We start from the raw sequence: 27758 nt of genomic DNA on the forward strand, positions 1-27758 counted from the left end.
CCTTCAAGATAAGGGAACTGAGGGTCATGTTGCTGTTCAAACTCCCAGAGAGCTCCCTGTCTGTGTGAACCAGGTGATCAGCTCCTGGTTATGTCAGGACCTGCTGAGAGAAGATCAGGTTGAAGGAGATAACCCATTTGTCACATCCCAAATCAACTGAGTGAAAATCACATCTGATTTGAGCAAAACATTTTGTCGGTGGTTCCAGTAACTTATAGTTGAAACGAACTGAGTGTTTTGCTTTCTCGGGGCTGATTGCTGTCACGGAGCCCAGGGTGACTTGTCTGTGGCGTAGCCAACTAAACAAGATGGCCGCCATGAAGGCCGTTTGGGTCTCCTGTCAGCTCCACCCTGTCAAGGCTGCCGACTTTTGTAAGCTCTGGCTTAAAAACGAAAAGGAGAAGGGCGGTGACTGCTTAGAGGGGATGGGGTTTCCATCTGGGATGATGAAAAGTCTTGGAACTAAATAGTGGTGATAATTGCATGACATCATGAATGTCCTTAATGCCACTGAATTGTACACTTTGTAATGGTTGAAATGGTAAAATTTATATTATGTGTATTTTACCACAATTTAGAAAATGGGGGGAAAATGGGAAAGAAGGCAAAGTGGCAAGTTTAAGGAGTAAAACTACATCTGTGCCATCCTCCCTGTGATGGAATGGGCAAAGCAAATGCAAACTCTTAATTGTTTCAATGTTTCCTATGATGTTGTAGATGGTTGAGTGGAAAAGCATTATTCGCTTCTTTGTTTGGGATCTCACAGAACAGACGGGGGTGCTCCTCTGGTCCGTTAGGATTCGGATAAGATCAGAACTGGATTTTCCACAGCCACTGGCATCAGCTGCAAAGCTGCTAGCTCCACAGGTGGCACTTTCGTGGCTGCCTGTGACCAGCTGAGGACCAGAAAGTTCCTTGCTGATACCTGAAAATATTGTGGCTTTGGCCAGGGACACCTCCTCGGTCCATCCCTGAGCGCTCGGGGCCCACGGGCCGGGAGCTCCAGGCGGAAGTGGCCAGATGCTTACGCCAGGCGGGCATCCTCTCACCTGGGGCTCTGTGTTTAGGCCAACACAGAGCGATTCGAGATGGAGACCCGGGGCGTTAACCACATCGAGGGGGGCTGGCCCAAGGATGTGAACCCCCTGGAGCTGGAGCAGACGATCCGCTTCCGGAAGAAGGTGGAGAAGGATGAGAGCTACATCAACGCCATCACGCAGCTCGGCTCGGTGAGGCGCCCTTCAGCCCCGTGGACAGAGCCCCAGCTGTCACTCTGGGTCCCCAGCTGTGTTCAAGCCCTAGTTGTGCCTGGTGCTGTGGCTACTTGTGGGGAGAGCACCGGCCACCTTAAGGAACTTCTCTCTGGGAGCAGGCAGACAGGTCGACAGTCCACCATAGCGGACCACAGGGGGAGGCGGGGAGGACCAAGGGCAGAACAGGCTTTAGGAGAAGTCCGAACAGTGGGAAACCCTCTGGGCAACGAGAACCCCAAAGAACCGCATCCAGCAGCTACCTGCCAATAGGGATCATTCATTCATTCAACACATTTGGACCAAGCTTCTAGTCTCTGCTAGGAACAGTGGAGATCACAACATTGAAATTCACATACATCCTGCCCCAAAGAGTATATAATCCACCGGATGTCAAGAAATGCTGCAAATGAAAGAAATGCTGTAAAGAGAAGGGACACCTTGCTCTTGTGCCCCATAAGGAGGGAGAGTCGATTTCCTGCTAAAGGGATCGACGAAGACCTCCTGGAAGAGGTGGCCCTTGAGCTTGGGCTTTCCCTTGCTGGATGTTTGGGAGTAATGGGGAGGGCCTCTGGGTGGAGGACCCAGGAGACGGGTGCTGTCTATGGAGTGACGAAGACTTCTGTTTGGCTAGAGCGGTATTTCTTCACCTTTTTTTCATTGTCCCCAGTGAGCCTTTTTAGACATTGTTTCCTAATTGCCTCCCTCATGAAATTTTAATACTATAGTTATACTGTATATTGTTTATGTACTGTATGTGTATCTGTGCTTTGTACATAAAAAGTAGTAGTATTTTATTCCCAAGAAGCAATTTTCGTCCTTTTGGGGGCAATGTTACCTCCCTTGAGAATGTATGGACTGGAAGGATGGGAAAGACCACTTGATGTTTCTTATCCATCCCAGACTCCATCTCAGCCCTGGTGGGGCTGGGGACCCCCTTTACTGCTAAGAACTCCCCGTGTGTCCTCCTCAGATCATGGAGCACTGCATCAAGCAGAATAATGCCATTGACATCTACCAGGAGTATTTTGATGACGAGGACCCAGTGGAAGTGACAGAAGAGGCCCCTTCAGCTAAAACCATCAATGTTTTCAGGTACCTCCATAACTGAGCTGGTGTCTGGCCAATCTGTGTCACCCCTATGGGTGGGTGCTTCCAAAGGTGACTCCCTGCTGATCACTCCATGCCGCGGGTACAATGACCTCTGTGCTCCGAGCTTGATAAGGAGCAGAGCAATAAAGCGTCCAGCAGCCAGGTGGTCCCTCCCCTGGGGGCAGGTCTGGTGGATGGAAGGGGAGGACAGACTCCAGGGAAAGACTAAGTGAATTTTCAAAGCTGTGAACAAGTAGGGTCGATTCATGCCGTGTAGAGTAGGTACAAAGTACTGGGCATCAGCGACCCAGCAGCCTTGTGGGCAGACAGGACCCTTGTCCCACACTCTCAGGACTATACCTGGTAATAGCCTCCAAGGACAGCAACTTGACAGTGGGAATTTATCCCACAGGCGCATGCGTGTGAGATCACCGTGTGCGTGGACAGTCACTACAGCAGGGTGTGTGCTAGCCAAAGAGCGGAAGCAAGCTAACGCCATTGGTAGGGGACTGATTCTAGTGATTGTGGTGTGCCCACCCAGTGGAATACCATGCAGCTGTCAAAACGAAGGAGGCAGCTCCTTATGTGCCAATAGGGAGTGTTTCCAAGATTTACTCTGTGAAACCAAACTGAAACAAACAAGGTGCAGAACAGCGTGTAGAGAGAATTACTTTTTGTTTAAAATACACCTATGTGTGCTGCATATGTGCTTGTCTATGTGTGTGTGTGTATATGTGTGTATATACATGCATGTATGTGTGTGCCTGTATATGCGGAGAACACCTGTGATTTCAGAAGCGACTAGCCTCAAATGCCAACTCTGGGGAATTCATTTTGCTACCGTGACCCACAGAGTATCCTGGGAAGCACTTGACCCACTCCCAGTATGACTAGGAAGACCCTTTTCTGACCCAGGGCTGAGTGGTGGTGTGCAGAGCAGGACCAACTGCTGCCAACAAAGAGCGCGCAGGAGAGGGGCCAGGGTGGGGGTGGGGGGCTGTCTTCCCTGCTGCCCAAACCCTGCTGGGGTCTGACCGTACATGTGGCTACCCGAGTAGGATGATGGGTTAGAAATCATCGCGTCCAACTTCTGTGTTTGACAGATGAGGAAAGTGACTCCTCAGCAAGGGGACATGTTCAGGGCACACAGTGGGTGGGTGACCCAACCAAGGATGGAACTGTGGTCTCCTTCTAATAGTGCTCCCAGGGAGGAGTGAGGAGGATGACTCACATGATGAGAGGGCTATGTTGTTCCCTACTCTCCTTCATTACTTCTGATTACTTCAAGGAGAAAAGTGTCAGTTTGGGCCATTAAGTATTTAATGCTTTCTATTCTTGTCCATTCTCCTTCCCTGCTCTTTTTTTAAATTAAGAGTTTATTTTGTAGAGCAGTTTTAGGTCCATGGCACAATTGATCAGAAAGTACAGAGTCCCACATCCCTCCCCCCATTGACATCCAACCCCAGAGTGGTAATTTGTCACAGTCATGAACTCACGTTGACACATCATTAACACCCTGTCTGAGTACCATGAACTGGGTGGCTCATAAAGAACAGACATTTATTTCTCACAGTTCTGGAGGCTGGAAGTTCAAGACCAGGATGCCAGCGTGGTCAGGTTCTGTGTCTGGTGAGGACCCACTTCCTGATGCATGGATGGCCTTCTTCTCGCTGTGTCCTCACCTGGCCAGAGGGACAAGGGGTCGCTCTGGAGCCTCTTTCATAAGGGCACAATCCCATCCATGAGGCTCCACCCTCATGACCTAAGCACCTCCCACAGGGCCCACCTCCTAATACTATCAGCTTGGAGATTGGGTTTCCACAGATGCACTTCAGAGGGACACAAACATTTACCCTATAGCACACCTAGGGTCCATAGTTTACATTAGGGTTCACTCTTCATGTCGTACATTTTGTGGGTTTTGACAAATGTATCATACAGAATAGTTTCACTGTCCTAAAACTCCCCCGTGTTCCCCCTATTATCCCTCCCTCCCCCAAACCCTTGGCAGTGAGTGATCGTTTTACTATCTCTGGTTTTACCTTTCCCGGAACATCATCCAGTTGGAATCACAGTCTGCTGCCTTTCAGACTGGCTTCTTTCACTTAACAACGTGCCTCGTTTCCACCATGTCTTTTCTCAGCTCGATCGCTCATTTCGTTTTAGTGCTGAATAATACTCCAGTGTAGGGATGGACCCCAATTTATCCATTCACCTACTGAGGACATCTTGGTTGGTTCCAGGTTTTAGCAATCATGAATAAAGCAGTTATAAATGTCTGTGTGTGGGTTCTTGTGTGGACATAAGTTTTCAACTCCTTTGGCTAAGTACAAAGGAGCACGATGACTGGATTCTCCGCCCTCCTTATCATCTTAGTATTGATGGGAAATCAAGCTTCAGGCTCAAAACTGTCAGCAAATGAAAACATCAGACTGGAATTTAACATCTTGTTTCCATTGTTTTAACTTTTATTATTGCTTTTTATTTATGGCTGGTAGGATCGGTTTTCCAATTAAGGGAGTCCTGTAAACTTTGTTTTTAAAACAAATTTCTCTTAGTGAACGTTTAAATATGCTTAAATATGTTTGGGTTCTTTTAAGAAAGAATTTAGTAAATAAGAACTTGGGGGGCCCTGTACCCCAGTCTCTGCCCTCTCACTCTCCCCTAAAGGGATCCCCAGGAGATCAAGCGGCCAGCCACACACCTCTCCTGGCACCCCGATGGTAACAGGAAGTTGGCAGTTGCGTATTCTTGCTTGGATTTTCAACGGGCGCCGGAGGGCATGAGCCATGACTCGTACATCTGGGACCTCGGTGAGAAGCAGGGCACCCCACTGGCGAGGGAAGGCTGAGGGAGCAGGGCAGAGGCCAGCGAGAGGACAGGAACAGGCAGGGGACACTCACAGAGAGGGACCAGGCACCCAGGAGGAAGCCACTGTCTCATCCCTTCCCTGTCGGGGTTCAGACGCAGCTGAGTGGAGCCAAATCGGAAGCAGGGAGCTCCCTTCATTTCGAAACCCGACCCCACGGAGTCCGAATCTTGGGTCCCTGAGGAGTGTATCAGAAGGAGTCCCCCACAGACTGAGAAGGGACCCAAGGAGGAGGGGAGGGGACTCACCTCCGTCCCTCCTTTCCTGGCACTTGTCCTTAATTCATGGTCAGTAGGGGCAGTGTGTCCACCCGGGAGCTCAGACTGTTGTTGACAGAGGGGCTCACTGTAAGGGCACAGCCTAGCAGCTGGCTGGCTTCCTGCTCGCAGGTGTCCCTCATTGTGGTCACTGTGAAAACAAGCGCTCCCGTTTTTAGCAGGTGTGGTGAAGGTGCCAAGCACAGAACTGAACGCTTTACACTCCTGAGCAGCTCAACGAGTTCCTACAGCTTCCCCGTGGGGTGCGCCCCGCCAGTATCCCCGCTCCACCGGCAAGGAAACTGGTTCGGAGAAGTCAGGGGAGAGCCAACTTTGTGTAAAAACCTTGGGGTCAAACCTCGTTTTATGCCAAACCAGGGAACTGGACTAGAATTACAATTACACACACACATGGTCCTAATTCCCCCAAAATAAAGCCATTAAAGGAGCCCGTAGGGCAACATTCTGGGCACTGAGGACTGGAAGTTGCAGCCAGGAGAGGACTTCCAGGCTTCCCCCCGCCACTCCCACCTGTCAAGGGGGTTAGACTGTTTGATTCTGTCCCTTTCTTCCCAGGCCTCATGGGATATACTCTTTTTCTTCTTTGTAGAAAACCCCAACAGGCCTGAAATTGTCCTGAAGCCGTCTTCTCCTCTCGTCACCTTGGAGTACAACCCCAAAGATTCCCACGTGCTTCTGGGAGGCTGCTACAACGGGCAGATTGGTGAGGAGGGACCCGGGCGCTTAACCAGGGCCAGCCCAAGTTCCCCGGGCTCGGCGGCAGCCCGGCCCCTGCTGCTGTCCGGCCCGGGCTTGCTAGGGAGGACGAGTGGGGTGGGGACCTCCCACAGCTGGCCAACTCCAGACGTCTGCGGGAGTCAGGCTTTGCTGACACCTCAGCAGTGTCTCCAGTTGTAATAGTTCAAGTAGGTCTAAAATTCGTTCAAAATAAAAAGTTAAGAAAATTATAGGTCAAGTAAAGTCAAGGAATATTTGCTGCATGCCTGCCGTGAGCTGGGCAAGGTAGCCAGAGGCACAGGGTTGACGAGACCACTGGGGGCTCCATCTCAGGAGACTGTGTAGCCCTGACTATATAACCTGTGTGGTAACGGGTGCAAGTACTGCCGGCCTTATAGAATGAATAGGAAGTGTTCCCTCCTCATCTGTTTTTCGAAGAGTTTGTGACGAGTTGGTATTAATTGTTCTCTAAATGTTCAGTAGAATTCACCAGTGGAGCCATTTGGTTCTGGAGTGCTCCTTACTGGAAGTTTAAAAATGGCTATTTCAGGGGCCGGCCGTGTGGCCAAGTGGTTAAGTTTGCGCGCTGGGCTTCGGTGGCCCAGAGTTTCGCTGGTTCAGATCCCGGGTGCGGATATGGCACCGCTCGTCAGGCCACGTTGGGGCGGCGTCCCACATGCCACAACCGGAAGGACCCACAACTAAAATATACAATGACGTACTAGGGTGGATTTGGGGAGAAAAAGCAGGAAAAAAAAAAGATTGGCAACAGTTGTTAGCTCAGGCGCCAATCTTTAAAAAATGGCTGTTTCAATCTCTTTGCTTGTTACAGGTCTTTTCACATTTTATATTTCTTCTTGAATCCGTTTGAGTAGTTTGTATCTTTCTAGAAATTTTTGTATTTCATTTAGGTTATATGATGTGTTGACATCTAGTTGTTCTTAGTGTTCCCATATAATAATTTCATCTCTGTAAGGCTGGTAGTGGTGTCTCCTATTTCATTCCTGATTTCAGTAATTTGAATCTTCCCTCTTTTTTCAATTGCTCAGTCTAGCTAGAGGTTTGTCAATTTCGTTTTTTCAAAGAACCGACTTTTGATTTTATTGATTTTCTCGGTTATTTTTTTATTCTCTATTTCATTTATTTCCTTATTTTTATTTAATCTTTATTATTTCCTTCTTTCTGCTTGATTTGAGTTTAATTTGTTCTTCTCTTTCTAATTTCTTAAGGTGGAAGGTTAGCTTATTGATTTGAGGTTTTTAAAAATATACGTATTTACAGTTATAAATTTCCCTCTAAGCACTGCTTTGGCTGTACCTCATAAGTTTTGTTATGTTGTGTTTTCATGTTCATTCATTTCAAAGTATTTTTCTAATTTCCTTTTTGAGTTCTTTGACCCATTGATTATTTAGGAGTATGTTGTTTAATTTCTATGTATTTGTGAATTTTCCAGTTTTCCTTCATGTATTGACTTCTAGTTTTATTCTGTTTTGGTCAGAAAAGATGTCTTTCATGATTTCAATCTTTTAAAATCTATTGAGGCTTGTTTTATGGCCTAACATGTAGTCTATCCTGGAGAGTGTTCCCTGTGCCCTTGAGAAGAACGTATTCTGCTCGTCAGATAGAGTGTTCTATAGATGTCTATGAAAACTAGTTGGTTTATAGTGCTGTTCAAGTCTACTATTTTCTTATTGACCTTCTGTCTAGTAGTTCTATCCGTTATTGAAAGTGGGGTATTGAAGTCGGAAACTATTATTAGTGAATTGTCTATTTTTCTCTTTAATTCTGTTGGGTTTTGCTTCACGTCTATTACGACTCTGTTGTTAGGTGCTATCTTAGTTCGGGCTGCTATAACAGAATACCATAGATTGGGTGGCTTACACAACAAACATTTATTTCTCACAGTTTTGGAGGCTGGGCAGTCCAAGATCAAGGTGCCAGCAGACCTGCTGCCTGGTGAGAGCTCGCTTCCTGGTTTGCAGACAGCTGCCTCCTTGCCATGTCCTCACATGGCAGAGAGCAGAGAGAGGACATGGGCTCTCTCGTATCCCATCTTGTGCAGTTGTGTGTCACTTAACAATGGGGCTGTGTTCTGAGAAATGCATCACTGGATGATTTTGTCATCGTGCAAGCATCATAGACTGTACTTACACAATCCTAGATGGGATAGCCTGCTACACACCTAGGCAATATGGTACTCACGGGACCACCCTTGTATATGTGGTCCATCATTGACCAAAACATCCTTATGTGGCACATGACTGTAATGGCACTAATCCCATCCACGAGGGCTCCACCCTTGTGACCTAATTACCTCCCAAAGGCCCCACTTCCTAATACCATCACATTGAGAGTTAGGATTTCTTTTTTTTTTTTGAGGAAGATTAGGCCTGAGCTAACATTTGCTGCCAATCCTCCTCTTTTTTGCTGAAGAAGACTTGCCCTGAGCTAATATCCATGCCCATCTTCCTCCATTTTATATATGGGACACCTACCACAGCATGGCTTGCCAAGCAGTGTGTAGGTCTGCACTCAGGATCCAAAGTGATGAACCCCAGGCTGCTGAAGCGGAATGTGTGAACCTAACCCCTGTGCCACCAGGCCAGCCCCAAGGGTTAGGATTTCAACATGTGAATTTTCAGGGGACACAGACATTCAGTCCTTAACAGGTGCATATACGTGTTTATAACTGTTATGTCTTCCTAACTAATTGATCCTTTTATCAGTATATAATGTCCTTCTTTGTTTTTAGTCTGTCTTCTCTGTTATCGGCACTCCAGCTCTCTGATGCTGTTTGTGTGGTATATCTTTTTCCATTCCTTTACTTTGAACTTATTTGTGTCTTTGAATTTAAAGTGTGTCTCTTGTAGATTGTATATAGTCAGCATACAGTTGGATCATGGTTTTTTTCCTTTAAATCTATTCTACCAATCTCTGCCTTTTTTTTTTTTTAAAGATTGGCACCTGAGCTAACAACTGTTGCCAATCTTTTTTTTTTCTTTTCTTCTTCTTCTCCCCAAAGCCCGCCAATACATAGCTGTATATTCTGGTTGTGAATGCCTCTGGTTGTGCTATGTGGGATGCTGCCTCAGCATGGCCTGACGAGCGGTGCCATGTCCCCTCCTGGGATCCAAACCGGCAAAACCCTGGGCCGCCAAAGTGGAATGCACGAACTTAACCACTCGGCCATGGGGCCAGCCCCAATCTCTGCCTTTTGATTGGGGTTTAATCCATTTGCATTAATGTAATTACTGATAAAGTAGGATATACGTCTGCCATTTTGCTATTTGTTTTCCATATTTCTTATATCTTTTTTTGCTCCTCTATTTCTCCATAACTGCCTTCTTTTGCATTAGATATTTTCTAGTGTACCATTTTAATTCCTTTGTCATTTCTTTTACTATATATTTTTGAGTAATTGTTTTAGTGGTTGTCCCGGGGGTTACAATTAACATCTTAATTTATAACAATCTAGTTTGGATTAATATCAACTTGATTTCAATAGTAAACAAAAACTTTGCTCCTATATAGCTATGTTCCCTCCCTCCCTCCATTGCACAGTTATCCTCATATAAATTACATCTTTATACACTGTGTGCCCATCAGCACATATTTATAATTATTTCTTTATGTAGTTGTCTTTTAAATAAGATAGGTGGGGAAAAGTTGCAAACAAAGCACATTTATGCTGCCTTTGATATTTGCCTGTGTAGTTATCTGTACTAGTGCTCTTTATTTCTTCAAGTGGGTGTGAGTTACTCTCTAGAGTCCTTTTGTATCAGCTGAAGGGCTCTCTTTAGTATTTCTTTTAGGGCAGATCTCCTAGCAACAAATTCTCAGTTTTTGTTTATCTGAGAATGTCTTAATTTCCTTCATTTTTGAAGGATAGTTTTACTGGATATAGAATTCTTGGTTGATAGATGTTTCTTTCATTATTTTGAATATTTCATCACACTGCCTTCTGGCCCCTGTGGTTTCTGATAAGAAACCAGCTGTTAAACTTACAGATGATCCCTTGTTTGTGATGAGTCATTTTGCCTAGCTGCTTTCCTGATTCTCTCTTTGGCTTTGATTATAATGTCTTAAGGTGGGAGTATCTTTGAGCTTATCCTACTTGGAATTCATTTAGCTTCTTGGATATGTAGATTAATGGTTTTCATCAACTACGGGATGTTTTCAGCCATTATTTCTTCAAATATCCTTCGTGCCCCTTTGTCTCTCCTCTCCTCTGGGACTTCTGTCATGTGTATGTTGGCATGTTTGATGGTGTCCCACAGATCTCTGAGGCTCTGTTCATTTTTCTTCATTCTCATTTCTTTCTGTTTCTCAGACTGGATAATCTCAGTTGACATCTTCAGATTCAGTGATTCTTCTGCCTGCTCAAATATGCTTTTGAGTCCCTCTCCTGAATTTTCATTTCAGTTAATGTATTTTTTCAACTCCAGAATTTCTGTTTTGTTCTCCCTTTTTCAAATAATTCCAATCTCCTTGTTGATATTCTTTATTTAGTGAGATATCCTTTTCATACTTTCCTTTAGTTCTTTAGATATGGTTTCCTTTAGTTCTTTGAACACATTTAAAATAGCAGTTTAAAGTCTTTGCCTAGTAAGCCCAACATCTGGGCTTCCTTGGGCACCGCCTCTATTTACTGCTTTTTTCCCTTGTGTATGGACCATACTTTCTTGTTTCTTTGTATGTCTTGTGAATTTCTTGTTGAAAACTGGGGTTTTTTGTATAATATAATGGGGCAACTTTGGAAATCAGATACTCATACTCCCCAGGGTTTATTTTTGTCGCTGTTTGTTGTAATTATTGTTTGTTTCTTCAGTGAATTTTCTGAACGAACTCTGTAAAGTCTGTGTTCTTTGTCCTGTGTGACCCCTACCGTCCCCACTCGGTTAGCTTAGTGATCAGGTAATGATCGGGCAGAGATTCCCTTGAACACCTGGATCTGAAAGCTCTGCCCGTCTTTGCTGAAGGCCTCTGTGTGCATGTCCGAGGATGCCTTCAGCACTCAGGCAGGTGGGTGTCAACTCTGCCTCAGCCTCTGTGCAGAGCCTCAAGGTCAGCCAGAGGTGAGAGCTTGCGGCCTCCTCAGTTCTTTCTTAAGCACGTGCACAGCCCCGGGCATCACACCTCCCTCCCCATGCATGTAGCCTGCTAGATCAGAGCTTTTCAAAGCCCCTGTGGGCATCTCATTCTCCAGCTTTTCCTTTTAAGTTTTTTGTTTAACCCACTGTCTGCCCCACCCGTTATCCACCACTTCAGGGAGCTGCGAAGTTAATTAATTGCCTGTAATTATAATTAACAATTACCTCAAAAAAAGGAATTTCTTCCCTGAGCAAGCTCCAAGTCAAGCTGAATATAGACAAGTTTGCACGTGGGATCTTCCCGGGAGCCACCAGACAGGTCAGATAATGGCAATTCTTTGCGCGGGAGGCTTTGTGGGAGCTCTATCCCCATTCTGCCCTGACCTGTGGCTGCCAGGCCACTGCTTCTCACCAGGAATGCAGAATGTTACTTTTCAAGGCTACCTTGGAACTGAGGAGTGTGGGGTCTTAACTAGGGCGGGTCCCAATGCCACGATGCCTACTGTTCTTACAAGATTCGGCTGTCTTTCTTGAAGCAACACCTGCTGGATTGCTGTGAGCCTTTGGCTAATTTCCAGACTTCTGAAAAAGTTGATTCTGACAAGTCTTGCCAGTTTTCGCCTTGCCTTTATGGAGGAGAGGATTTTCAGAGGTCCTCGCTCCCCCGTTTTTACTGATAGCACATCCGGAAAACTGACTTTTTGGTCCCTAGTGAGCTTGGAGGAAACCTGTCCACAGGGCTCTGAGTGTTCCTGCCAGCCCTCCACTCTGGCATGAAGCAGCCAGACACTCAATCCTCCTGTCTACACCCCAGGCCAGACTCGCCCAGGCACGAAAAGGGTTCCCCACCCCTCTGACCTTCACACGCCCTCTCACTTCCCCTTCTCCCTTTGGGAGCAGGAACCAGAATGGCTGGGAAACTTCTCAGAAACGCTCTGTGGCCTGGCTTCCTCCCGGCCTTATGAGGCTCCTGGTCTCCCTCTCAGACCTGCTGCCTCCTCTCTGGGGGAGCTGCCAGCCTGTGCAGTAGATATGGGCGCCCATAAATCTCCCTGCCAAGTTATCTGGGTGCCAGGGCTCTAAAAGGCTGAAGCACAGCCACTTTGCCATGATTTATTCAGGAGCCCTGCCTCCCTCATTATTCATAACGGCTTTCAGCGGCTTTTTGTGCAGCTCAGACCAGCCCAGGCTTGGCTCTGCTGCCTGTAAGGTGGGCCGCAGCGGACCCACCCTTGAGCACTGCTTTGCCCAAGCAGGGCAAGCCGAGCTGAGAAAACCCATTCCTGGGCCAGGCTGGTTCAGGGCCAAACGCCTTGGACCTGGATTCCATAAACCAAGACTGTGGATCAAGTATTTGGCTGCTGTTTTACGAAAGCAGCTTTCCTAGAAACAGCTCTGAGTAACGGGGTGGGTCCTCACTGTGCACTCCTGGGAGAATGAGAACAAAATCTATCAGGACCAAAAATAGATAAGCTTCGAGTCTTTCTTGGTAAAGCAGAAGGGGTGGAGCGCTGATAGCGGATCACAGTAGGGGCCGAGCTCCCTCTGTGGGTTTCTTTCCCGCCAGAGGGGGCAGAGGTACAGCGGACAAAAGGAGGGAGTGGATGCAGGAGAGCTCTGCCCCAGGTTCTTCCTGCCGAGCCTTGTCCTGTGGCGGAGGCGCTCCTCTCTCTTCACCGGGCTCCCTCCATCGTAGGCTCATCTGCAGTCTTAGTTTCCTCTCACCTCCTCCAGGAAGCTTTCCCTGACCACGTCCATGTGTCCCTCACCAGAGTGATCACAGCAGGGGCTGTACTGGCAGGTCCCCTCCCTGCCTCCCAGGGACCATGTCCATCTTATTCCCAGCAGCTTCTCCAGGGGCCCAGTGTGGTACCCAACATGTGGCAGGGGCTCAATGGAATGAATGGAGCATGTGCTCAGGAAGTCTTCCCGCAGAGATTGTGTGGGGGCTTGGGAGGCTGGCAGGAAACTCAGGCTGGTTTGAATGTAGCCCTGATTCTAAAAAACCACATAAAACCATATGCCTGCTAAACCAAAAGAAAGTAGCATCCCTCTAGCCCTGCTGCCTGCACTGGGGAAGGAAGCCTGTGCTTCAGTTCACCTCCCCCTCATTTTCTTCCCCGCCAGCCTGTTGGGACACCCGGAAGGGCAGCCTGGTGGCAGAGCTGTCCACCATTGAGTTCAGCCACCGAGACCCCGTGTACGGCACCATCTGGCTGCAGTCAAAGACGGGCACAGAATGCTTCTCGGCATCCACGGACGGGCAGGTACCGAGCGGCCAGGCGCTGTGCGGGGTGAGGGCGTGGGGAACACAGTCACGGGTAATACAGCGCACTCATGCAAAACAAAATCCGAAAGGTATGAAAGGGCAGACGGCGAAATGCCTTCCTCCCACCTCTGCCCCCAAGCCTCCCACCTCTCCCCGTAGGCGCCCACCTGCGACCTGCGGCGGCTGCTTCGTCTGCCTTCAGAAGCAAACACATCTGTCTTCTTCGCTCTCTTTTTGCACACCTTTCACGTTGGTCTGCGCTTGATGTTTTTCATTTAGCATTTCTTAAAGATGATTTCATGTTTCATAAAGCGCAGCCGCACGCCTGTCAGGGACTGCATTGGGTATGCCATAATTTATTTAAGTAGATTTTCATATTTTGTTGTTACTAAAAAAATGTAGCCAAGAGTGGATTTGTATATAGACAATCGCATGCATGTGAAGGTACATCTACAGCATGCATTCCCGGCAGTGGGACTTCTGGGTGAAAGGATGTGTGCATTTATAATATTGCCACGTACTGCCACATTGTGGGGAGCCTTTAGGACTACGGATTCCAGGGCGCACTGTAGTCAGGAGCTCTGGGGTGAGGCTCTAGCACCTGGATTTCGTGAAGCTTGCCCATGACCTGACGATCAGCCAGGCTTGGGACCATGGACCAGAGCAGTCATTCTCAAAGCGCGTTTGTTCCTGTGGGCTGCTGGTAGCCCCTGTCACACACCCTTTTGTTCCAAGCGACTGACCCCAGGAAGCTGGAGCGGGTATGGGAGGCAAAAGCCAGAACCAAGGGACCTCAGGTCTCCAAGTCGCCCCTTCTTCCCGTCAGGTCATGTGGTGGGATATCCGGAAGATGAGCGAGCCCACTGAGGTGGTGATCATGGACATCACCAAAAAGGAGCAGCTGGAAAATGCGTTGGGGGCCATCTCCCTGGAGTTCGAGTCTACTTTGGTGAGCGTCCTTTCCTCTCCCTTCCCGACTTCCATTGCCGGGGCAGCGGGAGCCAAGGACCAGCCGTGGCTAGTGTATCAGACGCTTGTGGCCCCGGGGGCGCTGCTGCTTTCCTTGGGCGTCAGACTAAGCCAGGGAGGACCATCCAATCATGGTCGTCCTGGACCTGTGCGGTCTTTACAATGACTTTCCAGCAGGGGGCAGCAGAGCTTCTTGAGAAAGGAAACTGTGCTAATTCCCAGGAAGTCTCCGTTCGGCTAGTGTCTGGGCTGAACAGAAGGTAATCTTTTGGACAGGACAGGAATCCAGAAAAGCCTCATTCTATGGGAAGAGGCCTGCCCGGGACCAACATCAGGAGGCCAGACCCTGCCCCTGCCCCTGCCCCGTGTAGGACCCTTTGTGGGTCACTTCACCTCCTGGGAAGAAGCAGGAGGCGTTGGAAAGGGAAATGAGACCAGAGTAGGCTCCTCGGAAAGCCAGAGCACAGGCATAATGAAGGCACTTAGTAACTGAGGAGGAACAGTAAAGAAATACCAAAGCAGTAATGTGAATGTGTCAGAGGAGGGAAGCTTCTAGAAGCAGCCAATGAAGCCTCCCTCCAAAGCGGGGAAACAACTTTCCCAGATGGCTCTTGGCTTGGGCTGCTTCCTGGCTTATGTCCCTCTGAGGCTCAGGCCTGGCTCCCCTTGGGTTGTCACTGGTTTGCCTCTGGGTCATGTGACATCATTCCTAGACCCTTGGGAGGTGCAGGTGCTCTGGCCTCACCTTGCCCCAGGAGTCCTCACCCAGAACTGGGGGATGCATGCTGGTGGGGTGAAGTGGGTGACGATTTAACTGACCCCAACCCTAGACGTGGAGGTCGGGCTGAGGAGGACTCAGAAAAACATTCTGTTCTGGAATCAGGGATTTCTAGGCCAAGCGCTAGATGTAATGACCCTGTGGCCACTAGTCCCCACCTCCCCACAGTGTCGCTGAGTGCATACTGCGTGCTGGACACTCGTAACTGCCTTACACGATGAGCTTGTGTACTCATCCATGGCCATCTTGTGAGGTAATGTTATTATCCCTACTTTCCAGATCAACAAAATGAGTCTTAATGGAGTAAGTCACATGCTCTGGAACACAGTGAAGCTGGAGCTCCAGTGCAGGGCTCTGACCGGAAGGCCCAGGCTCGCCACCCCGACCCCACCGAGAAGTCTGAGGCTGGAGCCATGATGGGCCATCCGGATGCAGTTAGCCCATCTCCCTACCAGCTTGCAGGAGCCCTGCAGTTCATTACCTCCTTTTCTGGGCCTCTCAAGCTGTGTCTCCTCACTTTCCTTTGACCCTCAACTTGTAACCCATTTGTTTTTCTTTTTAATTGTGGTAAAAAAACACATAACATAAAATGTACCATCTTAACTATTTTTAAGTGTACAACTGAGTAGTGTTGAGTATACTCGCATTGCTGTGCAATGGATCTCCAGGTCTTTTTCACCTTGCAAGAATGAAACTGTAGCTATTCAACAACGATTCTCCATTTCTCTCCCTCTCCTTCAGCCCCTGGTGACTACTTTCCTGTTTCTATGATTTTTGACGACCCTAGGTACCTCATATAAGTGGAATCATGCAGTATTTGTCCTTTTGAGACTGGCTTATTTCGCTTAGCATAATGTCCTCAAGCTTCATCCACGTTGTAGCATGCGTCAGAATTTCCTTCCTTTTTAAGGCTGAATAATACTCCACTGTATATACACACCACATGTTGTTCATCCATTCATCAGTCAGTGGACACTTGGGTTGCTTCCACTTCTTAGCTATTGTGAATAAAGATGCTGTGAACACCCGGGTACAGGGCCCAATTTTGCAGGGAGTAGCTGGAGGCTGGGGGGGAGCTCTTCTAGATCCATGTTCTACATTATTCATTCAATCATTACTTCATCTGTCCTGACATTCAGGATCTTTATGGCAAAATGCCTGGTGGACACAACGATGCTACATGAAGAAAGTGATGACACTCTCCAGGGACTAGAAAGTCATGGAGGGCTTCATTAAGCATGGGGTCTTTGAGTCGGTTCTAAAGAAGGGTAGGATCTGATGAGGCTGGGATGAGTGGGGCAACTCCCCAGGAGTGCGTGGGGCACAGCCTGAGCAGAGGCTTAAACCGAGGGTCCTTCCAGCACCTTCAGACCCCACCCCCTCACTCCTGCTCCTCCCCAGCAGACCGCTTGCCATGCCGGCTCAGCCCCATGCTGATGTTTCATGGAGCCTTCCACTCCTGTGTCGCTCCCTCTGCAGCCAACTAAGTTCATGGTGGGTACCGAGCAGGGCATCGTCATCTCCTGCAACCGCAAGGCCAAGACGTCGGCTGAGAAGATCGTGTGCACCTTCGCAGGCCACCATGGTCCCATCTATGCCCTCCAGAGAAATCCCTTCTACCCAAAGAACTTCTTGACCGTCGGTGACTGGACCGCCCGCATCTGGTCAGAAGACAGCCGGGAGTCGTCCATCATGTGGACCAAGTAAGGGAGGAGGTTGGGAATGGGAGGGATGGAGCCCTCCCCAGCCCACCCCAGGAGTACCCTGAGCTTCCATGTGTCCACCCAGAAAATGGAGAACGACACTCCTGCACAAACATGTGGGTTTATGCTAGGAAATGGCTCGATTCAGCCACTTCACAAAGGAATATGCTTCAAACCGCCAGGGTTAGTAGTAATAACAGCCATGGGTTAACTTGCCTAACCCTCAAGACAACCATAGGTAGCGTTGCTCTTCCCATCGCCTCATTGTGTTAGGAAGCTGAACTACGGGGAGGCAAAGCCACTTGCTGCTGGTCTTCCAGCTGGTGAGGAGGAGAGCTGGGGTTGAACCCAGGCAGCTTGGACTGAGCATCTAGGCCCCTCATCAGCACAGCCTGGTGGGTCTCCCCTCCTGTGAGGGGGCGGGGAGGGAGCTTGGGACAGAGCTGTGAGCACTAAAGTTAGAACAGAGAAGCTTTGGGTACTCGCCCAGCCTGCCCAGAGAGAGGCCAGCGGGGTGCTGTGAGACTGAGACCCCTCGGGATGGTCCCTCTGCCCCTGAGTGAGCCGGGGAGAGCCACGTCCCGCAGAGATGCCACAAAGCTGGCAGAACCAAGAGAGCAGACCGAGGCGTGGGGCTGGGGGCGGGTGCCCTATTAGCCTTCGTGTGTGTGAATCTGGGGCTCCTTTCCAGCTCATGCAATCAGACTCCTGCAATGTTGATGCCACCGTGGACCCGAGCGGGCGTTTTCGGTTCCAGTGGTTCCCAAACCTAGTTGCATCAGGATCTCCTGGGAGGAGTTATTATTCTAAATCCAGATTCCAGGGCCCCAGCCGTGGAGTCCTGCTGTATTGGATCTTGGGTTTGGCGCAGGAATGGGCATGTTGAGGAGCTCCCCCAGGCTTATGATTCAGCCAGTTTTGCTTTTGGAGCAGAAGTCTGGTCCAATGTCCCTGTTCTGCAGGGGTGGAAATGGAGGCCCAGAGGGCGGCGCTCTGTTCCAGGCCCCATAGCAAGTTAGAGGGCTTGATGCCACCAACCCAGAGTCCGGGTGGGCGTGGAGCCTTCCCAACCTCCTTGGATTCTGCAGGCAGGCGGGATGTGTGCTCACGGAGACGGGAGCCTGGACATGAGCAGAGCCCGCCCTCTCCTTAGGCCTTTCTCCGGGCTCCTTCCTGGAGGGCGTTGGCAGGCCTGTGTCCTGTAGCCTGTGTGCCTCTCTCCCTCTCCTCCTGCATAGGATTGAACAGGTTTCACAAATAAAAATACAGGATGCCCAGTTAAACTTGAATTCAGAAAAAACAAAGAGTGATTTTTTTAAGTATGTCCTATGCAATGTTGAGGACATACTTATACTAAAAATTATTGTTTGTCAAAAATCTCCAGATAGTTTCTTTTGTCTTGACAATTTCTCCCCCTGTGGCCTAGCTGTCCACACAATTAATTGCAAAGAAAGCTGGGAAATGTGGTCTCTGGCTTGGCCACCACGGGGCCAGTTACAGCTGTGTCGCTGCAGAATTTTTTTTTCAAATAGACATCATTATGTTTATTTTACTCACTCTTTTTTTTTTTTGTTTAGTGTTTGTGGTTTTTTTGAGGAAGACTAGCCCTCTTTTTGCTGAGGAAGACTGGCCCTGAGCTAGCATCCGTGCCCATCTTCCTCTACTTTATATGTGAGATGTCTGCCACAGCATGGCTTGATAAACAGTGCCATGTCCACACCCGGGATCCCAACTGGCGAACCCCAGGCCGCCAAAGCAGAACGTGCGAACTTAAATGCTGCTCCACCGGGCCGGCCCTATACTCATTTTCTTTTTGAGAATTTTATGTTAAGGAGATAGTGGCATTAACAAAAAGATATATCAAAAGACATTCTTGAGAAGAAATTTCAGCTGCCAAGCACCACACTCTGTTATGTATTTATTGCAATATCGGTTTCCCACTCCTGTCAGCCCCAACCCAGTCCATTTCCAGCTCCACCAATTGTCTGTATGAGAGGAAATCTAGGACATATTCTCACATCTTTCTTGCTTCATCATCTATATCCAAGTCCTGACAGTTTCATCTCATATATATGTATGAATATATAGTGTATATTGTGGTATAACTGACATGCAAGAAGCTGTCCATACTTGATGCATACAGCTCTGTGAGTTGGGCCTAAGTATACACCTGTGAAACCATCACCACCTTCGAGGCCATAAACATATCCATCACCTCCCTCCCACCTCCTTTATTATAATTATTAATTTGTGTGTGTCTGTGTGATGAGAACACAACAAAGATTTGCTCTCTTAGCAAATTTGAATTGTACAATACAATCTTGTTCACCATCGGCACCAGGTTGTACAGTGAGTAGATCTCCAGAACTTGCCTTGTATAACTGTTACTTTGTGCCCTTTGACCATCACCCTGCCGTTGCTCCCTCCCCCCAGCCTCTGGCAACCTACTCTCTGCTGCTATGAGTTTGACTTTTTCAGATTTCACATATAAGTGAGATCATACAGTGTTTGTCTTTCTGGGTCTGGCTTATTTCACTTAGCATAATGTCCTCCAGCTTCATCCATGTTGTTGTAAATGTCGGGATCTCCTTTTTTAATGCTGAATAATATTCCATTGTTTGTATATACCAATTTTCCTTTTTTCTTCTTCTCTCCAAAGCCCCCTAGCACTTGGTTGTATATTCTAGTTGTAGGTCGCTCTGGTTGTGCTACGTGGGGTGCTGCCTTAGCGTGGCTTGATGAGCAGTGCTGGGTCTGCGCCCAGGATACAAACCGGTGACACCCTGGGCCGCGCAAGCGGAGTGTGCAAACCTAACCACTCAGCCACAGGCTGGCCCCTGCGTTTCCTTTATCCGTTCATCGTCCCTGGACATTTAGGTTGTTTCCGTAGCTTGGCTGTTGTGAATAATGCTACAGTGAACATGGGACTGCAGGGGTCTCTTCGAGATCCTATTTTCATTTCCTTTGGATAAATACCCAGAAGTAGAATTGCTGGATCATATGATAGTTCTATTTTTAATCGTTTGAGGAACCTCCATACCATTCTCCATAGTGGCTGCACCAATTTACATTCCCACCAATGGCACACACGTGTTTCCTTTTCTCCACATCCTCATCAACACTTGTTATCTTCTGTTTTTTTAATAACGGCTGTTCTAGCAGGCATGAGGTGCTATCTCATTATAGTTTTGATTTGTGTTTCCCTGAAGATTAGTGATGTTGAGCACCTTTTCATGTACCTGTCGCCCATTTGTACATCTTTGGAGAAACATCTGTTCAGGTCCTTTGCCCATTTTTCAATTGGGTTATTTGGGTTTTTGCTGTTGAATTACATGAGTTCTTATATATTTTGGATATTAACCCCTTATCACATAGATGGTTTGCAAATGTTTTCTCCCATTCCATAGGTTGCCTTTTCATTTTGTCAACTGTTTCCTTTACTGGGCAGAAGCTTCTTATGTTGATGTGGTCCCACTTTCTTTTTGCTTCTGTTGCCTGTGCTTTTGGTGTCACACCCAATAATTCATTGCCAAGACCAATGTCAAGGAGCTTTTTCCCTCTGTTTTCTTCTGGTTTAGGTGGTACGTTTAAGTTTGATGTGTGTATATGCTGTAAGCTAAGGGTCCAATTTCATCCTCCACTGCAGAAATCTTTGAAAATCTGGATTAAACCAAGTAGGAAGTTTAACTCTCTTCTAAGCTCAATTTTGTGAACTTTTCTGGGCGCGTCCTTCCTCTGGTCCTTTCAGTGAGTCCCACGCCTGGGGAACTGGGCCCAGATCCAGCAACAAGTGTCTGTTCCCTGGAGTGAGCTGTGGAGCAACTCCAGGGGCCAGCCCCAGGGGGGAACGTACCCAGAGCCCTTTAAAGCGCATACCATGAGTGGTGGGTGGGTGAGGTTGGCATGGCTGGAAGTCAGACACAAGGAAACTGCCTGCCTGGCAATGAGACCCTGGAGGAGCTGGGTGAGCAGGCTGTGGCACAGCAGCCTCTCTGTCCCTCCTGACCACAGCCGTCCCCGACTGGTGGCTCCCGGCTCCCCACAGGTACCACATGGCTTACCTCACCGATGGTGCCTGGAGCCCCGTAAGGCCGGCAGTTTTCTTTACCACCAAGATGGACGGGACCCTGGACATCTGGGACTTTGTGTTCAAGCACTGTGACCCCGCCCTCAGCCTGAAGGTCATGTCCACCTCCCCGTCCCCACATATCCAGGCTCTCAGGCCCTGATGGCTGCAGAATCCCCTGGGAGAAATTTAAAAAGGACAAAAAGCCGATGCCTGGCCTCTCCTCCCGCCAGGCCTGTTCCTTCAGAAGCCTGGGGAGCAGGCTCCTGGCAGCTGACCCTTCCAGCCCGAGCTAACGTTAGCGCATTAGCATCACCAGAGCCCAGACACTGGCCTGGCGGGGCTACGGGAGGACGGGGGGATTGGGAAACTGCAGGATGAATGTGGGCTGGACTGGAGGGGTGGGGTAAGGTGGGAGGTGAGGCTGGGGGCGAAGAGTCTTGACAGCCAATGTGAACTTCATCCTGCGGCGCCCGGGGAGTCACCCAGGGCATCTGAACGGCCGCTTGGCTAAGGCTCCCCGGAGGCCAGATCATCAGACAAAGGGTTCCTCTGCTTCTCTCTCCCCGCCCGGGTCTGGCTCACCCTCCAACAGGTGTGTGACGAGGCCCTCTTCTGCCTCCGGGTGCAGGACAACGGGGGTTTCATCGCCTGTGGCTCCAAGCTGGGGACAGCCACACTGCTGGAAGTGTCGCATGGGCTCTGCACGCTGCAGAGGAATGAGAAGAACATAGCATCTTCTGTGAGTGGCCAGTGCCAGGACGAGGGGCCCTCCACTGAGGTCTTGACCTGGCCCCATGGCAGGCCGGGCCAGTCAGAGAAGAAACTGTGGTCCCTCCCTCTCCCCTCCTGGGAAATGGGTGGACGTTTGGGGGAGGCAGCCTGGTGTCCTGAAATGGGCACAGTAACTGGGTGTGAGGAGGTCTGACTCTGCCCTGGCTTAGCCACTACGTAGCAAGTGGCCCCGAGCAGGTCACTCTTCCCCTCCAGGCTTCATTTTTCGGCTGCAAATCAAAGTGGTTTGACTAGGTCTGTTTGTCTAGTTGCAGACAATATATTTTTTGCAGCAGAACCTGTCAAGGGAAGGCTTAAAGGAAAGCCAAAAGAGAGGACAGCCGGGATGGGGCTGTTCTGGGGGAGGGTGCGGGGGGCTGAGATCTGTCACCGCACCCATCCTGGCGGGCAGCCCTACCGTGGGGCTCGCTGAGGAGCTGAATCCCCTGGTGCCCAGAGCCTCCTGGCTCCTCCTGAGACTGTGGTCCCGCCACTGAGCTGCTCCTTCATGGGCCCACGGCCGCCACGTTGCACAAGGCCAGATGGCGTTCTTCACGCTTCGTCTCTGTTCTTGGAACTCTTTGGAACTGCGTAACTGGGTGTCCCTGCTCCTGCCTTCCGACCCCTGTAGTTAGCCCTCCTTTCTCGCCATTAGCCCTGAGTACAGATCTCTTTGGGGGCCGTCTTGACTAGAGCCAGGAGACCCCAGCCTGGCCCCTGTGCTGGGAGCCCCTGGCCGCCCACCCTCTTCCCACGAGCCTCTCTGTGTACCCCCAGATATTTGAGCGCGAGACCCGGCGGGAGAAGATCCTGGAGGCAAGGCACCGAGAGATGAGGCTGAAGGAGAAAGGCAAAGCGGAGGGCAAGGACGACGACCTGAGGGAGGAGGAGACTGCCGTGAACCTGGAGGAGCTGGTCGCCAAAGCCGAGGAGGAGTTCTTCAACGTCATCTTCGCGGAGCTGAAGAAGAGGGAGACGGAAGCCTTGAAGAAGTCCAAGCCTGTAGGGGCCTCGAGTCGGGGCCTGGGTGGCTGGGTGGGAGCCAGGGCGCCTGCGTTCTGCCTGCTTGCTGACCTTCTGGGTGACCTTGAGCAAGTAGCCTTCCCAGGTGGACTTCACCTGTCCATTTGGCAAGTGGGAGGAATTCCTCCCTTCCTCCAGAGGAATCCTGTCTTCAAACGGACTTCAGGCTCCTTGAGAATAGGAGGCGTGCTCTCTGCTTCTTGGAATCCTCTCCCCACCCCGACAGGCTCCTTGAACATGCGTGTACCGACTGAATGAGGATCCGGGCCAAGTGAGCTGTCAGATGGGCGAGCCCCGGGGCCCCTGGAGGAGGGGCTGTGAAATCCGCGGTGTGGAGGGCGTCCTGCTTATGCCGCCTGGTGTCAGGGGGTGATTTGTGCTGAGCTCATCCGTCCGTGGCCCCGGCTCTAAAGCACTTTCTAGCTGTAACGCCTGGGCTGGTCACTGCAGTTTGTGGCTCCTGAATTTTCATCTGGAGAATGAGGAGATGGAGCTATAAAGCTTCCAGGCCCTCTTCTGTCCCGGGGGACAGAGGAAGAAAAGGCATTGTTGTTCTGGGTCATCCCCTTTAGGGGCCCACAGATAAGATGCCAAGATGTGAACGAGTGAGAGAACAGCACGGAAGGGGAAGAACAAGCTCATGTACGCCAGCACCTACCCTTGTGAGCAGGACCTGCTACGTAATTAGGGGCGTGGCCCAGTGTAAAATGAAAACATGGCGCCCCTTGTCAAAAAGTATTGAGAAGTTGAGGACAATGACAGCAGAACCTGAAAGCAAGTGTGAGGCCCTTGTGTGCACAGGGCCCGTGTGAGCGCACGGGGCGCCCGCCAGGACACCGGCCCTGCATGCACATCCATGTGGCACATTCTCGGGCACTAGTGAGTGGGCATGGTGACGGAAGATGGGTGGGCACATGGAGAAGATCATCGGTTCCATCTTGCGACTTCTTCCTTCTTGTGTCTCCCTCCCACTGCGGGCAGGGACAGGCTGTGATTCCTGCCAGAAGTGCTTGGATGGGAGCGGCTCTGTTCTCATGCTCTCTGTGTGACACAGGCGGGACAGAGAGCGCCCTCCATTGATGGCGGAGGCGAGACTGGAGGCCTGGCTTGGACCCACAGCACAGCTCATCCCCCCACACACTGGGCCCTCCGGCCTCCAGGGGGCGATGCCAGCATCAACCACCTTCCACCGGGCACTGCACTGACAGATGCTGCGCTTGGCCCTGGAGGTCCCAAAATGTGCTCCTCACAGCAGCCAGAATGCGTTAGATGAAGCCGAGCCTCAGACGGGTTCAGGGTCACAGAACTGGCCCCTCCCTCTCTGCCAGCCACACAGTTCCTGCCTCTCTCCTCGTTTTCTGCAGTTGGCCAGAAGTTCTGGGGTCGGAGCTGAGAAAACAGTGCTGGGGCCTTACACCCATCATTTCCCATGCCGGCCACAGCCCTGTGGGGAATCATGTCCACCCTACAGAGGAGGGCACCAAGGAGGCCCAGGAGGAGCTCACCCGAGGTCACCCAGTCAGCAAGCGGCAGCGGCAGGACTTATACCCGGGTCTGTGGGACGCCCAGGGCCGTGCCCGCCGTCTGCACCCGCTGGCTCCGAGCACCCGCTAGGCCCTCACGGCCATGGCGCTGGCTGCACAGTCTTCTGGGCGCCCAGCAGTCCAGGCCTCAGCCTGTTAGCTATTTTTGGTTTCGGGGGTTAATTTCCTGGGGTGCAGGGGAGGCCTGTCCCCTCCAACAGTTCTGCGCTGTCTTTTCTTGGCAGAAACAACCGAGTCTGGAGATAGACCAGGACCAGGACCAGGACCAGGAAGTGGAGGGAGAGGACGAAGGGGAGGAAGAAGGAGACGATGAGGAGACTCCGGCCTAGCAGGTCAGCCCCGCCTGCAGCCCCACCGCTTGGCGCTGCCCTGGTTTTACAAGCGGGGGCAGAGAGGGGGAGCACAGGGGCCCTGACCCAGCCCCCAGGCCGCACAGATCACTGGCCTAACAGACTCACTGAGACGAGTCCCCAGCGACCCCTTGGAGGGAGAGAAGGGACAGGGCTCTTCCCTGAGCTGGTGTCCCTCGTCTCAGCCACCCAGGCGCACCCTGGGCACACCCCGGCCAACTCAGTCCCACCCAGCCTTTCAGCCTGGCCCTGCATGGGCCCTTGGGTTCAGCTTCTCAAGAGCTTTCCCAACAATCATTTTCTCTCACAAGCTTGCAAAGCCTTGACTAGGCTCGCCACAGCCACGGTGGGGCCCCCGGAAAGCCCTGTGGTTGGGGGGAGGGGTTCCTCCTCCTCCCTCACTGACCCTCCCACCCACTTATAACTCGGCATAAGAAAGTCTGTCCACTTGTGAAATTTCTTGCCAAGTAACTCCTCCGGGCATGTTACCTCCGGGGGTGAGTGTAGAAGGATGAGCCGAGCTTGGTTATTCTTGTGCGCTGCAAGCTTTCTATTACCTTAATCCTTGTAAAATTAAATTAAAGATAACAGTGCCAACAGTTGGTGCTTACTGTGCATCCTGCGCTGAGAGCTTTTCATGTTGTCTCATGTAATTCTTTTCAAAAGTCCCTGGAAGGTCTGCACTCCGACTGTCCCCACTCTACAGAGGAAGAGACAGGTTTGGGAGATGTGGGGGGACTTGCCCATGTCACAGAGCTAGAGAAGGGCAGAGCGGGACGAGAGCCCAGAAAGCTCATTCCTGCCCCTGCACAGCAGTCGACGGTGGGCTGGGCACCGTGCAGGGCCCGCGGGGGCTCCAGGATGGGCAGTGGGCTGCCCTGAAGCCACAGAACAACAGAGGACTCGGTGACCATTGCCAGGAACGTCGGTAGGACGAGAAGGCACCTCAGAGCCAGCTTTGCACCAGGAGAAGTCCGCCGATCACCGTTCATTCTGTGGGTGTCAGTGGTCCTGACAGGGACCCAAAGTGCCCTTTTACAAAATGCTCGTGTTAAGAATCTTAGTGAGCAGGGGCCGGCCCCGTGGCCGAGTGGTTAGGTTCATGCGCTCCGATGCCGCAGCCAGAGATTCACCGGCTCGGATCCTGGGCACAGACATGGCACCGCTCGTCAGGCCACGCAGAGGTGGCATCCCACATGCCACAACTAGAAGGACCCACAACTAAAAATATACAACTATGTACTGGGGGGATCTGGGGACAAAAAGCAGAAAGAAAAAAAAAAAAGAAAGATTGGCAACAGTTGTTAACTCAGGTGCCAATCTTTAAAAAATAATTGATTAATTTAAAAAAAAAGAATCTTATTGGGGAGGGACCCAGGGCCAGCTACCCCTTGTGCCCAAAGGGAAAAAAAAAACATTGAGTTGCCACTGTGGCTAGACTTTGATAAAATAATCATGGCGGGTCACATTTATTGAGTGCTTGATCGTCTCAATACCCCCAGAAGGAATGCTGTCACCATCTTTAATCCCTGAGTTCTGGATGTGCCAGGCGAGGCCCAGAGAGAGGGAGTAAGTTGCCTGAATCTCCTGGGAGCGAGTCGCAGAGCTGGACCTCGGCCCACCCTCCCAGCCCTAGAGCTTCCATACGCAGGCCACTGCCAGGTGTCCCAGGAAGAGGAGTGGACCAGCCGGACCTCCGCTCCCTGCCCCGTGTTGCCACCCAGGCAGAGGATGCCCACATGTCACACATCCTGCTCTGTACCATCTCCCGTGATCGGCCCCTCACTGTGCAAGCACACAGGGGGCCGTGGAGCTGCCCAGGGAGCAGTGGTTTCAACTGGGGGCGATTTCTGCCCCTGATACAGGACACTTGGCCATGTCTGGGGACATTTTGGATTGACATAACTGGTTGGAGGGTGCTACTGGCATCCAGTGGGTAGAGGCCAGGGCTGCTGCTGACCAGGACAGGCCCCACCACAAACAATGAGCCAGCCCAAAACATTGATCGTGCCAAGGTCGAGAAACCTGACTTAGAAAATCTCTCCAAATGAAATGTCTCAGGAGGAAGTCATAGCTCCCTGTTGCATTAGTGCAGGCACACTGACGGGCCCCTTGGTGAGCTCCTGGGATGATGAGCTCCAAGGGAGAATGTTCTGTTGCTGCACCAGAATTTTGGCCTTTGGCTTGTGCTTGCAAAGGTAGGCCACTGCTGGGGCCTGCAAACCCTTCGCTATGGGTACAGAGAGCGCCACTGTGCCAGGATGGCATTTGAGGAATGGGCGTGGGAGAGGAGAGGAGGGCCCCGCAGACATCGCTGGGCAAAGGGGGTGTGAGCTCTGTGGCTGCGATGCCCTTGCTGCCCATCCTCACAGCCGTGACCTTCACCCCCTCATCCACCAGCCTCACTGGGAACCTGTTGCTTAGTCTTTCTAAGGGGAGCAAAACAAAACCACGATGCAGACCACCCATGGGAGAACCAGAGGCCGCTGGAAAACCCCGGCACTGGAGGCGTGGAATGCGGAACGTGGAATGCCGATGGCAGGCCTGGGTGCGGGGACACATCCAAGCAGGGTCGGAAAGTGGCAGGAGCAGCGGCCGAACCCAACCGTCCACCGCACAGTTAGGTCCCTCCTGACGGTGCACACCTGGGGGAGGGTGTGCTGCTTCTCTTGAACCTGTTCTGCTCAGCTGATTTGACGGACAAACGTGCCTCTTAACTGACGATGCTTCAGCTTGCAGCCGTGACAGCCCAGTGGGCTCCCACAGGAATCACTGTCCCACATTCCCTTCTGCGGGGCAGCTGGGTGCAGTCCAGGGCAGGACTCTGAAGAAGGACCCTCTTGCCCTTTGTTAAAAACAAAGTAAAGTGCACCCAGGGGCAAAATAAAGAGGCCCCCGGAATGACACTGACACCCAGGGAGTGGCAACACAGTCTGGTTGCACACACAGTCAGATCAGCACCCCCTTTCGGCTCTTCCCTGGCTCC

General features: G+C 50.7%; 1 protein-coding gene across 3 annotated transcripts in view; it reads left to right on the plus strand.

Annotated features, from left to right (window-relative positions):
- DNAI2 (dynein axonemal intermediate chain 2) overlaps positions 1-25394 on the plus strand; it is a 31340-nt gene extending 5946 nt beyond the window's left edge. Inside the window, exons 3-13 of one of the 3 annotated variants that reach the window (XM_014839704.3) lie at positions 1068-1229; positions 2224-2345; positions 5013-5155; positions 6079-6192; positions 13424-13563; positions 14392-14514; positions 16792-17015; positions 21061-21196; positions 21713-21823; positions 22633-22857; positions 24647-25394. In XM_014839704.3, coding sequence (XP_014695190.2) covers positions 1068-1229; positions 2224-2345; positions 5013-5155; positions 6079-6192; positions 13424-13563; positions 14392-14514; positions 16792-17015; positions 21061-21196; positions 21713-21823; positions 22633-22857; positions 24647-24751 — 1605 coding nt within the window. In that variant the 3' untranslated portion in view covers positions 24752-25394. Of the gene's footprint in view, positions 1-1067; positions 1230-2223; positions 2346-5012; positions 5156-6078; positions 6193-13423; positions 13564-14391; positions 14515-16791; positions 17016-21060; positions 21197-21676; positions 21824-22632; positions 22858-24646 lie in introns of all 3 variants that reach the window. The other 2 variants (XM_014839702.3, XM_044744843.2) reach the window with 2 other exon arrangements.
- Positions 25395-27758: the final 2364 nt, after the last annotated feature.

Source organism: Equus asinus, chromosome 13 (assembly GCF_041296235.1).
Source record: "Equus asinus isolate D_3611 breed Donkey chromosome 13, EquAss-T2T_v2, whole genome shotgun sequence".
Lineage (NCBI taxonomy): Eukaryota > Metazoa > Chordata > Mammalia > Perissodactyla > Equidae > Equus > Equus asinus.